Source organism: Myxine glutinosa, chromosome 9 (assembly GCF_964187855.1).
Source record: "Myxine glutinosa chromosome 9, kmMyxGlut1.1, whole genome shotgun sequence".
Taxonomy (NCBI): Eukaryota; Metazoa; Chordata; class Myxini; order Myxiniformes; family Myxinidae; genus Myxine; species Myxine glutinosa.
Window position 1 is genome coordinate 97,927,413 of NC_136269.1, and position 13,041 is coordinate 97,940,453.

Consider the following 13,041-nt stretch of genomic DNA (forward strand, 5'->3'; position numbering starts at 1 on the left):
TTTTCCATTTAGCGGGTTCCGAGAAATATTTTTTTAATTATTTGCTTTCAATCCAACATGGCTGTCATACCACGTGACCTATGATGTCACAATTATCATAAAACCATTCTGCATGGGTGTCACTCCTACCCTGAAAGTTTTGTCTCAATCGGATATATGGTTGCTGAGAAAAACGAGGTTTAGCCCGTACGGACGGACGGACGGACATACAGACGGACAACCCAAAAACATGCCTCCGGCGACTTTGTTTCGGCGGAGGCATAAAAAACGACAACACCAGGTACTATTTCCAATTTATTGAAGGAATGCGCTTATAGTTTATTAAAAGTGCTTAACCAGCTTATCCATACCGCACCGTGAAACAAAAATAAGCGACAACACCATCATGTACCGTTTAAAATTTTTATCTATCTATAATTCCAGTAATCTCTGTGTGTATGTGTGTGTGTATGTGTGTGTGTATGTGTGTGTGTTTGTCTGTGACCGCTGTTTCTCGACAACCACGGGTCCGATATACTTGAAACTTGCCAGGTATATTGCTGGGGACCTGAGGATGTGCCTTTTCAAGGTTTCATATTAATCGGAGAAGTAGTTACCGAGCTATGGCGATTTAGCCGTTCGCCGTTCGCTTTGGCTTTGCGAATGGACCAAACCATTTCATGTAAATAGAGGGGGGGGGGTTCTACCGTACTCGCAAGCCGTTCGCTTTGGCTTTGCGAATGGACCAAACCATTTCATGTAAATAGAGGGGGGGGGGGTTCTGTGGTCGTTACTGCCACGTGGTTTCAAAGTTTTTTTTTGTTGTTGTTGTTTGCACGCATGTTTTTTTGCACCCACGTACAGGCACGCCCTAGTTTTACAAACACACGCAACTTTCAAATGATGATGATGATGCTGATGGTGAGGATGATGGAGGTGATGAATTAAAATCCCATGAATTCCTCTAACTTTGAGGGCGACCCAAATGATGGTGCTGCAAAATCATGCACCAAGGGAGAGGCAGGAGAGGTAGGAGAAGGTGAGGACGCTGGTGACGATGCTGAGAGTGCGGCAGGAGAGGGTGTTGATGGTCTTGAGGTGGAAGGAGCAGGGCTGAAGAAATGGGTAATGGAGAGCTGCCTGGCAGATTGCCCAACATTTTGATATAACTCTTTGTACGGGAGCAGCACATCATCCAAGCCTCTCTTGAACTTGTGGTACCATGCCACGACTGGGTCAGCATCTTGCAACCTGCCTGCATGTCCTGCAGCAACTCGCCCAGAAAATGGACTGTGAGGTTGGACCTCAGAAACTCTTCCTCATTACTGCCCGCCTCCTCCTCCACGAAAACCATTGGAATGGCCTCCGACTCGTCCTCGGTGAGCGGGTTTCTGGAACGGTTCAGCATCATGGGTTTCAGCATGAAGTCCCTCATCTGTGTGTTGTCCTCGATCCATATGCTGAGAGTCTTATCCATCCTTTCCATGTGGACATTCCGGACATGGGTGACCACCTTCGTACTCAATGCAGCGCTCGCTGAAATTCTCTCACGAATCGCCATCTCCTTCTGAATGTAGCGAATGGTGGATTCGGTGACGCCGTAATGCCTGCCAACAGAAGCCGTACTCTCTCCTCTCGAAAGCCGGTAAAGCAGCTCCACTTTCTCGCTCAGGCTCATCACTTTCTTCTGCCTCTTGGTAGTCGACGCATCTCCGGCACTGGTCTTGCGCTTGGGAGTCATGATTGAATGATGAGCAGAGCGAGAGTCAAAAATGCAGGTCTAAGCAACGGGACGAGAAGAATGATTGAGACCCAAGACACAATCTGTATATGTAGGAAGGCGAGCAATGTGGGTGAATACTTTGTGAATGCGGGAGGGGTGAATACTCTGCACATAGATTGTGGGGGATGTTATCGGGTGATGCTCCACTCCATTCTCTGCACAAATTTGAATTTTTCTCCATGTTCTTCTGGACATCTTTTATGTTGAGGGTTGGAGGTCATAGAAGCAGCTCCTGACAGTTGAAGTTGAAAACTTAAGTTGGGGAAAAAAAAATGTTCCCCAAAAAATGCAAAAAAAAAAATTGGAAAATTTTTCAAAAATAAAATACCCTTAGGACATACCGACGGGAGAGATATGTGCATACCAGAAGTTTGGTACGATTTCAGAAAAGTTTGAGAAAGTAGTTCAGTGACAAGACAAGACAACACAGACACTGCACAGATACATATATATATATATATAGATATATACATATATATATATATATAAGCAAAGGATTGAACCATCAAATGTGTAACCATGATCGGGTTAGGGTGTGGTTCCAAATTTGTGGTTCATGATGTGTTTGTGGTTCCAAGTTCAAAGTTTGTGGTGCCAACCCATGATGTCGTTCCAAGTGATTATATTTTCGCATCAGCATTTTTTTGTACCTCCTCTTTTTCCAGGAAGTCCCTTGTGAGTTAATTTCCCCAAATCCAAGCTTTCCGCAAGCTTCTTCTCTTTTGTGTTCCACTTTTTTACCGTTTCTGGAACGGCCTTTCCGCTATTCCGGAGATTGTTCAACCACACTCTTCCCTTTCGGCTTCAAGTATGCGGTGCACTACTACCCCATCATGGGATACCCCATCACTACCTGTAATCTTTTCCACTCCCCATTCACCCTGCCAAACTCAACAGTCTTGGATTTGCAGGTTATACAGTGTTTCCTCCCCTCCCCTCTTTCTTTATCCATTCATTATTTTGCTTATTGTGCCGCACTTTCATTTTTTTTTTTTTTTGTCGACTGTCGCTTCGCTCTTCCATGAGCCTCGATTTTACATTTTAAAAGTCTGAAGCATTGGCACTTCACCTATTGTATCTCACTTCTGATAACTTTTTGAGCCCCCCCCCCCCCCCTCCCCCTCATTACACACATTCTGCAGTACCCTGGAAGTGTCAGAGAATTGTTGAAAAACCTTTGAGGGAAAAATGTCATATTTTTAAAATTCCTTACAATCACTACTCTAATGTAAATAGAACCAGTCATAATTTTTAAGACGCCCATTGCTTTTCCGTTTCATATACAGCTACACATGTGTACACTGCACCATGTATTATTGTATATAAAACGTTAGCAGCGAAGCAGGCATTACTGTATTAAAAACAAACAACAACAAAAAAAACATCTGCAAGTCTAACAGCTACATGTGCTTGTTCAAAATGTTTTTTTATTGTATACATATTTTAAAATGTTAATTTTATTGTATATATATATTTTAATATTGTTTTTATTATACTCGCACAGGGAATTTTTTTTTTACATCATATCTATTTTTAATGTTTTTTTATTATATATTAAAAAAACATTTTTTCCTATTATTATTTTTTAAATGTTTTAGTATGTTTCATATTAGTTTGACATATCTTGTAAAATTAAATACGTTTCGAAACAGCAAATCCGTATGTAAATAGACTCCACGCCGGTATGAGCCGATATAACAACAGCGTTGCATGAAAGGTGCTTTCCGTGGGGTGCTGGCCTGGGCGCTGTGCCACTTATGGTGTTTTTATCGCAAACAGAAACACGCACGCTTTGTGCGGGATTGAGACAGCATGCAGGACCGCCACCATGTCACTTGGAATGTAGGTGCACACACGGACGGTTCACACAACGGCCCTTGTATTCAAATCGCTCTTCATTTCGGTCTCTGTGACAAACCGTGTGATGTTGAAACCTGTGGGGTCTAGGGAGTGAAAAGCGGGTGTGGGGGGAGAGGGAGGGGAGAAAATAACATCATTACAAAATAGTATTTCGAAACCGTGAACACAAATCCTGTGTTGAGCGACCAGCGCTTTTAAGATCACAAGTCATCATATATGATGGCTGGCTAAGAGCACAAACAATTTTTGTTCTAAAATGTGCAAATATAGTCCATACACTGATATTGTGGTCACCAAATGCAGGTGGTCGCACAATGCAGGTAGTCGCACAATGCAGGTAGTCGCACCATGCAGTATTTTTTATTTTTTACTGTTTTCACCATATTGTATGAATTGCATTACAATTGAAGCTGTTTTTTGTTTTTTTGACTCAGTGCGTGTCCTGTGCCTATCCTTATCCCACAATCCCGTGTGTGCCACGTGCTCTATTTGTACAGAGAGTCAGTGGAATCGCTCATTCAGAAGCATACGTATGCGCGCTCACCTTTCCGTGCGTTCCCCACGGCGGACGAAGCCGACGAGGCTGCAGCTGCCGTACAACAACGGGGTAAGCGTGTTGGCTCAGTTTCCACTGGCCTATTCCCACAGTGCTGAGCTGTTCTCCAAAATCTTCATTGGGACCCATTGCATTTGGGAGTCCTCAATAGGAGATCAGAAAACAAGTGTTTCAGACGAAGTTTCTGTGCTCATGGGGCCGAAGTCAAGACGATGAAAGGTGGTACTGTGTGTGTACAGATAATTTTAACAATCATGCTTTACATACTTTGGAACATCATATTATTGATACAACTAGTGTCAAACCCAATAGTATTATATTGATACAACTATGGATAAGATAATTCTCACATAATTAAGGACTGCTAATACTTGCAATATGACTTGTAATACCCACCGCCACCACTGGTAGTCTTCGATACAATTACATAGACAGAATTGGGTGTTGCCCCCATGCTGAACCTCTGGGACGATGCACTTAATCTTTTTAGCCGTGTCGCAGACGCTGCTCATAGAGTGCCCTCAGCTGTTGTTGTTGTTGTTCTTCTTCTTCTTCTTCTTGTTCTTGCAGAGAAGACAAAACCTCGAAGCTCCACCCATTCTGGGAACCATAGCTCCACCCATTTTGGGAGAGGCTTCATATAAACAAATATCCACCATTTTATTAACTCGCATAGCTTTGAGGCCTGTTTTGTAGGCCCGTGGTGTCTTCCTCTCTCACAGTTTTATTTCAAATCAAATTCGATATATCATTTCATTTTTCACAGTCGCTAACATAGTTTTAGACTCGGTTGAAAAAAAACGTGAAGAAAATCCGATGAAAGTTGCCCTTTATAGAACGAAATGAATTCTCAAAGGCCTGTAACTTAAAGTCCATTGAGATATATATTTTTTAAATCGCGGCATGGTCAGTCATACACCGCCCGAAATAACAGACAGGAAAATGCCGAGATATATTAAAAATTCGTCCATTTGATGACAATCGTCACGATGAAATATTTAATTTATACGTCGTCACAATAATGTGGAGAGAGGAGCATAGCTTCGTTCACGTGTGGCCACACACGGGAAATTGCCGAGATATATATTTTTTAAAATCGCGGCATGGTCAGTCATACACCGCCTGAAATAACAGACGGGAAAATGCCGAGATATATTAAAAATTCGTCGCCACACACGGGAAATTGCCGAGATATATTAAAAATTCGTCGCCACACACGGGAAATTGCCGAGATATATTTTCACTTTGCACAAAAATAAAATCAAGTAATCGAATCAATAGGAATGTCCTGTGCCTATAACATCGACGTTATAGGCACAGCTGCATCTAGGCATTGTGTAACATCGACGCGGCTTTTGTTTTAATTAAAACTTTTTGTACTTGTTTTGGCCTAAAACCCATATGCGCACCCCCTCTCCCATCCGGCTGCAACCACCATTTTCCATCTCATTCCTTCCAGTGGTTTAAGTGGATGGAAGTCAAACACACAAACAGACACTTCTCAAATTATTATACTAGTAGGGTACCTAGGGAGTAGTAGAGAAAGTATCGGCCAATGGAGTAGCGAGGAGATGGAGTAAAAAAAGTTTACATACTGAGAGTGGGGTCGCAGGGAAACAACTAGGCCCAATAAAGCAGGTAGATGAATGACTGTGAATAGAGGAAAGAAAGAGCATAACCTGCGAGGAAGAGGGCTGAGCAGCAGGAATGATCATGGTACTGCTGAAGGAAGATGTCATGACATGGAAGGAAGATGTTATACTGCCATCTCAAATTCCTCGAGCTGGATCTGGGCATAAAGAACAACTCATGCATAAACAACTCACGTACCATCCTAACTTGACTAATTCCAGAACACACAAAGCACGGAACACAAAATACAGATTGGTCAGTCAAGGGCTCACGTATGAAATATCAGAAGACAAGAAACTGAACGCGTCCTTTTGTGAAAACTTGCTCATTGAATGATGAAACTTTGGCTCACTGATATGTGTCAACGAGCCATAGCTTTTATACACTGTGCCTGTTGGCGTGAGCCGAAAGTGAGAGAGTGCTTCAGTACGAGCAGGCCAAAGCAGCCTGGCCAAATGCTGCGCCGGTTGAGGGGAAAAATACAATGTCTTCAGCACTTAAAAGTGTCGGTGAAGTCCGTTGCTCTGGAAGCTGCTCTCCTGTTGGTGGGCCAACCACAAAGTGGGCTGCCCTCGGAGGCAAATGTATAGTCCGCGGCACTGGCTCTTCCGTGATGATCTCATTTGCCACAATTGCGGAGATGGGCATCTAGCCAACGTGTAACGGCCACAATGGCACATGGCTCTCTCAAATGCAGCTTGAAGGTAAAGCTTGTGGCAAAGAAGCATATTCCACATTCAGAGTCATGGAATGGTTGAGCTAAGTTTTTATCTGCAGGAAGAGGATGCCACAACAGAAATTTGAAGAGCGTTGAATTGAAGAGCTAGGCCAAATTCCCTCCCGCGTTGCCTTTTACCTTCTCCTGATGGATTGTATTTTTCGTACTAAATAAAGTAACTCCAATGTAAAATACTTCATAAAGTACAAGAACACCTGACTCAAATAGTGTGTTTATAAGAGCACATATGTATTGGTATTTGTTTAAGAAACTTTACGTTATAACTGTAAATAATGTTACTTAGGTCACTATTTTTAGCAACCACTAATGCTATAACTTCCTGGTTTTAAAAAGCCATAACATTTTTTAAACTACATGTACCATTTTGAGTGAACTACAAGTTGTGACACAACTTAGTGATCTTGACAAAACCAAAAAAATGGACAATCTGACTCTTCTGAAAACGGTTTATTGTGGCCATGACGGTGTACTTACCCACGCCAGAGGAGAGGGTATTGCATTTGAGTCCGTTTGTTTGTCTGTCTGTTTGTCCGCACAGAATAAATATGATTTTCTCTGCAACCGTTGGTCCAATTGACAGGAAATTTTCACCATAGGCGCACCTCCACCTGCAGAATTTTTTAATGATAATTATGAAGTCATAGGTCACGTGGTATGGGTGCCATCTTGGAAAAACCGAAAAACTTTGCACCTCTATATCTCCAAAAGTGCTGCACAGAAAAAAATGAGACGGCTCATTGTAAAGAACTCTCCAAGAGGAATAAAATATGTTGATGATGTCATAGGTGCCTCCATTATGACGTCATAATTCGACTAGCACAAAACTTCATCTGATCAAGATGAAATTTCTTGAGCGTCATATAGGGATAAATTGGTGGAGAAAATAAATAAATAATGATGACGTCATCGGTCACGTGCTTCGGCCGCCATATTTGTTAAAAGCCTTTAAAAAAAACACATCCTGGCGAGGGTCTGAAATCTCTGATTGCTCTTTCTTGTTTTTGGTTGCTTCCAGCACAGAGGGATGATGGGCCTGTTAGCATTCCTATCTGAACCCTGGGCTCATGGTGCAGGAAACCCAGATTCAAGGCTCACACATGTCCGTCCATGTGTACTAACGTCTTGTTATACTGCATGCTATATATGTATAAGCTCCTTCACAAGCTTTAGATCACTGCAGAAAATTAGTTGAAAAAAGCAGATACACTACCGGTCAAAAGTTTTAGAACACCTCAATTTTTCCAGTTTTTATTGAAATTTAAGCAATTCAAGTCCAGTGAATAACCTAAAATGGTACAAAGGTAAGCAGTAAACTGCTCGAGGTAAAAAAAAAAAAGTTTAGCTTAGCAAAAACGGGAAAATAATGTAAATTGCACAGTTATATTGTAAAAAACAAGCGTTACGCCGAGGTCCCCCGTCGGTGAAGTGATGTGAGTTGACAAAGTGGAAGACGCAAGGCGGCTATCTTGGATTTTGACGTGGCAACCCAATGTTCAATAGCGTTCATCCCTATGCGTAGATACACCCACACACCAGATTAGAAGTTAGTAGTTCGTTTATATTTCAAGATATTTCGCTCACAAGGTTTTTTTTTTTTTTTTTTTTTTTTTTTTTTTGTATACTGAATCGAGGCTCGTGAAAGAGCTAACATTTATTTCACAAACAAATCAACCAGACAAACAAAATATACAAAAAGAGGGAGCGGAAGACAAGATGGGGAGAGAAGGGGAAGCACACAACCACAACATTTGAGAGCAGGGAGAAGTGTGGGAGGGAGAGGGCTTGGGGGCAGGAGGCATGGGAAGGGGGGGGGGGGGGGGGTGGGAGAAGTATAAAACACTCAGACATATATATGGTGGCGGCCATCTTGGATTTTGACGTGGCGACCCAATTTGAAATAGCGTTCTTCCTTATGCCTCGATCCACCCACACACCAGATTAGAAGTTGGTACTTCACTTATTTTTCAAGATATTCTGCTCACAAGGTTCAGACATACGTGGCGGCGGCCATCTTGGATTTTGATGTGGCGACCCAATTTTCAATAGCGTTCTTCCTTATGCGTAGATACCCCGACACACCAGATTAGAAGTTAGTAGTTCATTTATTTTTCAAGATATTTCGCTCACAAGGTTCAGACATATATATGGTGGTGGCCATCTTGGCGTTTGACGTGGCGACCCAATTTTCAATGGCGTTCTTCCTTAGGCCTAGTTGCACCCACACACCAAATTAGAATTCGGTCCTTCACTTACACACGCACGTCCGCACGCACGCAAAGACGGACGGACGCACGGACGGAGGGGAAAACCATAGTCCCCCTTTCGCTCCGCGGTGCGACGGGGGACAAAAAGGCCTTCTTCAGGGAACAAATAATGGGTTAACAACTTACAGCTGTTCTGCAGCAATGTAAGTAAATTAAGCCTTGAAAGTTGATGCAAACAATTCCGACAGGTGTCCCAACCTCTGCTGATTACTTGATTACAAACCCCCTGTCTGTATAAAAGCAGTATTGGAACACACTGTTATTACACCCTCTGAAGCATTATTTGGACAATATTGCACTGCAGGAAGTAGTATATTGGAAACTGGAGGAAACTCTGACAGGAAGAGGTCTGGCAGACCCAAAGCCACATCATAATCAGAAGACAAGTTTCTGAGAGTCAACAGCTTGCGTGATAGGCGGCTCACAGGACAACAGCTTCAAGCACAGCTTAACACTGGTCAAAGTAAGCAAGTCTCAGTTTCAACTGTGAAGAGAAGACTTCGAGCTGCAGGTTTGACAGGTCGAGTGGCAGTAAGAAAGCCATTGCTGAGATGGCAAAATAAGAAAAAGAGGCTTGCCTGGGCCATGAAGCACCGCCAGTAGACTACTGAAGACTGGAAGAAGGTCTTATGGACCGATGAATCAAAATTTTAAATCTTTGGTTCATCACGCAGGGTTTTTGTACGCCGTCGAGTAGGCGAAAGGATGGTTCCTCAGTGTGTGACACCAACTGTCAAACATGGAGGAGGAACCGTGATGGTCTGGGGCTCGTTTGCTGGATCCAGAGTCGGCGGCTTGCACAGAGTGACTGGCACCCTGAACCAAAAGGGCTACCATGGCATTTTGCAGCACCATGCAATACCCTCTGGTATACGCCAAGTTGGTCAGGGGTTCATCCTACAGCAAGATAATGACCCTAAACACACCTCCAGGCTATGTCAAAACTACCTTCGAGGAAAAGAACAAGACGGTAGGCTTCAAATCATGGAATGGCCATCACAGTCTCCAGAATTAAACCCCATCGAGCTGGTTTGGGATGAACTGGACAGAAGGGTGAAGGCAAAGCAACCTACAAGTGCAACACATTTGTGGGAACTTCTGCAACAGTGTTGGGAAGAACTTCCCGAACAATATTTGATTTCCATTGTAGAAAGAATGCCACGAGTGTGTTCGGCGGTTATATCTGCAAAATGTGGCTACTTTGCTGAGTCAAAAATTTAAATTAAATTTTGTTAAACAAAATGATTCTACGATTTGTTTTTATCTCCAATTGTTTATTTGTTCTATGTTTAATTTCAGAGTACATTGAGACATTAAACTGCATAAATTTCAATAAAAACTGGAAAAATTGAGGTGTTCTAAAACTTTTGACCAGTCGTGTATATAAGTTAATTTTCTTAAATACAAGTCGTACTTGAAGCTCAGGGGTTCAGGGTTGTTCGGGTAGTGCACTCCGACTAGGGTATCCAGCAAAGGTAGCACACGTACGCCGATGCAAAGGAGCTCTTTAATCCTGTACACTGTATGAACCAGAAGGTAGCACCATGATGTTAGCCTCAGACTGCCTTGCCATGGAAACGTGGAGCATTTCTGGCACAGGCATCCTTAATCACATCATTTGATCTGTGAGGTTTTTGTAATACTTGGAAACAAACAGAAGTCAGAGAGACACAGGACAGGTAAATAATGCAAATAAGGAGAGCAATTTTAATCTGAATAGCCACTTTCCCGTCTCTGGAAGTGTCAGGCAGGTGAATTGTTCCAAAGGAGGAAAACTCCTTTCCAGAGGTTGTTACACCATTTTTATTTCTCAATTGATGGCTGCACATGAAACTTCATTGGGGGTGGAGGATCAATGTGTTTTCACATTTATGGAACCTTGTGTACTGAAATTCAACATTCGCATTACATATGGAGCATTACATTATGTGGCATTACATTACATACATATTACATATTCGCATTCAATTCGCATTCAACACCCTGTTGCGATGAAGGTACACATGATGAACGAAATAATCACTGATCTTCATTCCTGAAGTGAAGTATCTGTGAAGCAGCATTCATTTCTCTCAAGTTTATCTGCCAAATCAATGGTTTCAGAGTCCAATGTGGCAGATTGTCATGAGCAACAGGGGGATCTTTATGTCTTGCTGAAAGTTTATCCTCAATCTTATAATGACCTACAGGGAAGGGATAATCATCCTGCCCCTCCTCATATGGTCCACGTGATGCCACTCCATCAAGTGGTCACCTCAAGTTGATCAAGTTGAAAATGTTGATCAACACCCTTCAAGTTGATCTCGAGGAACATTACATACATGTATGTGGACTGGCAGGATAGCCTATGCACTCGCCTCTGAGCTGTCTAACTTGGGATTGAATCTCGGTCCAGCTATGAACTGTCATCCTGGTGTTCCACAGGCAAGGCGAGCCATCGATGGGTGTGCTGTTAGTCCGATGGACATTATAGACTTGAAGTCTACAGAGTCCTACAGAGGAAAAAACCTACAGAGTCCTTCGAAAAGAGTAGACGAGTGCCTGACTAAATTCCAAATACCTGCTTGGTCTGTTGGTAGCAAGTGGTCTGGTCTTCATAGACATTTCATGACAACAGGTTATACTGCTTGTTGTCTTACGAGTCTAGTTGCTGTCTGGACTATATATTGACCAGGTAGATCACGTCTTCATGTGAATGACCTTTGGATACAAAGGATACTTACCAATCAGCCAAGCAATAATTAAAATAACTAGCAACCACCCGCCCTACGGGCTGGGCTTCAATTGGGAGGCCCAAATGAAAAGGCAAAATATCAGAAATTGAAGGCTTTTTTTTATTTTAAACGATTTACATAAACATCCGTTAAATCACATCACATGCAAATCATCAAAATCTAAACAGTATTTGTAGAAGTTCAATAAAAGCCACATCACTGTTCATATCGGGAAATATTATTCCATCATGTTTGGAAAAACCCGAAAATTGGGATAAAATGGGAAAAACAATATAGCCTATTTTACTCCAGGGGGTCCCAGGAATACCCACCCAAAATATCGTTGCGATCGGTTCAGCCGTTTTTGCGGTACCTAGGAACAGACGGACAGACAGACGGACAGACGGGTGGACATTTGGTGAATTATAGTAAGATTATGGTTCCATGCAATCTCCTGAATTCTGACTACTGTATAAAAATGTGGTGGATATTTCCATTAACGTAGTCGTTCTCCAAGTTGTTACTACAGTCAGACATTATGAATTTCTGTGCAAAGTCACTGCGAAGTGATGGCTTATCGATTGCGATGATTCAGCCCCACGCTAATCAGTTGGTGCACGCATTTATTCGACATTCAATTACCCTTGCCTCCGAGAATTTTTCCTCCGTTTTACTAATTACCCTGATAACTGGAGTCGCAGCAATGCAAAGCTCGTTAGTATGAAAGTGCACAAAGGCCAACCTAAATGCATGCAAATATGCCAAAGCAATAATCTTTAGCGATTTAATTAGCGACTTACAGTCAGACTAATGGATCTGCAGCAAAAAACACTCATCACTCATTCTGCCAAAGAAAAACTGCTCTAAAACAGAGAGAAGTGTTTTATATAATGTCGATATCCATTCTAACTGCCATTTCGCAATAATCTTGTGAACGGATGATGTTCAGAGTCTGTATCAGCCAATACTGTTTATCAAAACTTTTGGAAACTATCCCTACCTCTGCCACTGAAGGTGGAGGTTATGTTTTTACTCCTGTCTGTCTGTCTGTGAGCAGATATCTCAAAAATGTATGGACCAATTCCGACAAAATTTGGTGGAGAGATGGGGTGTGTGACAAGAACCAATTGATTAGATTTTGGTGAATATCCAGATCCAGCCTATCAGTGGGATACAAAATGTAAACTGTTCAGCTTGGCGGAGGTATGTGCTCTACCGAGTGCCCGTCTAGTTTAGAAATGCTTCTCCTTGAGCCTCAATCCCATGTCCTGCATATTAAAAATGTGCGACCCCTGTTTGTCAGTACTCAGCACCAATAGTACCTCCTTTTCTCTGTGTAGGTCCAACAACAACAACAAACAGGCATTTTTAGGCCATTTTCCCTGCTAGAGTGGGGGTTAGCCTTACGGTCCCCATGCCAATCTTCTCCATTTTGCCCTATTTTCTGCATCTCCCCTTGTTAACCCCCTTGCCCGCATTTCCTCTTCCACCACCTTTAGCCAAGTCTTTCTCGC

General features: G+C 42.5%; 1 protein-coding gene across 1 annotated transcript in view; it reads left to right on the forward strand.

The window, feature by feature from the left end:
- The window catches only part of LOC137435739 (T-box transcription factor TBX20), a 48,494-nt gene that overhangs the window by 30,127 nt on the left and 5,326 nt on the right, over positions 1–13,041 (forward strand). The window contains 1 exon segment of the mRNA XM_078785113.1: positions 4,120–4,229. Coding sequence (XP_078641239.1) covers positions 4,120–4,229 — 110 coding nt within the window.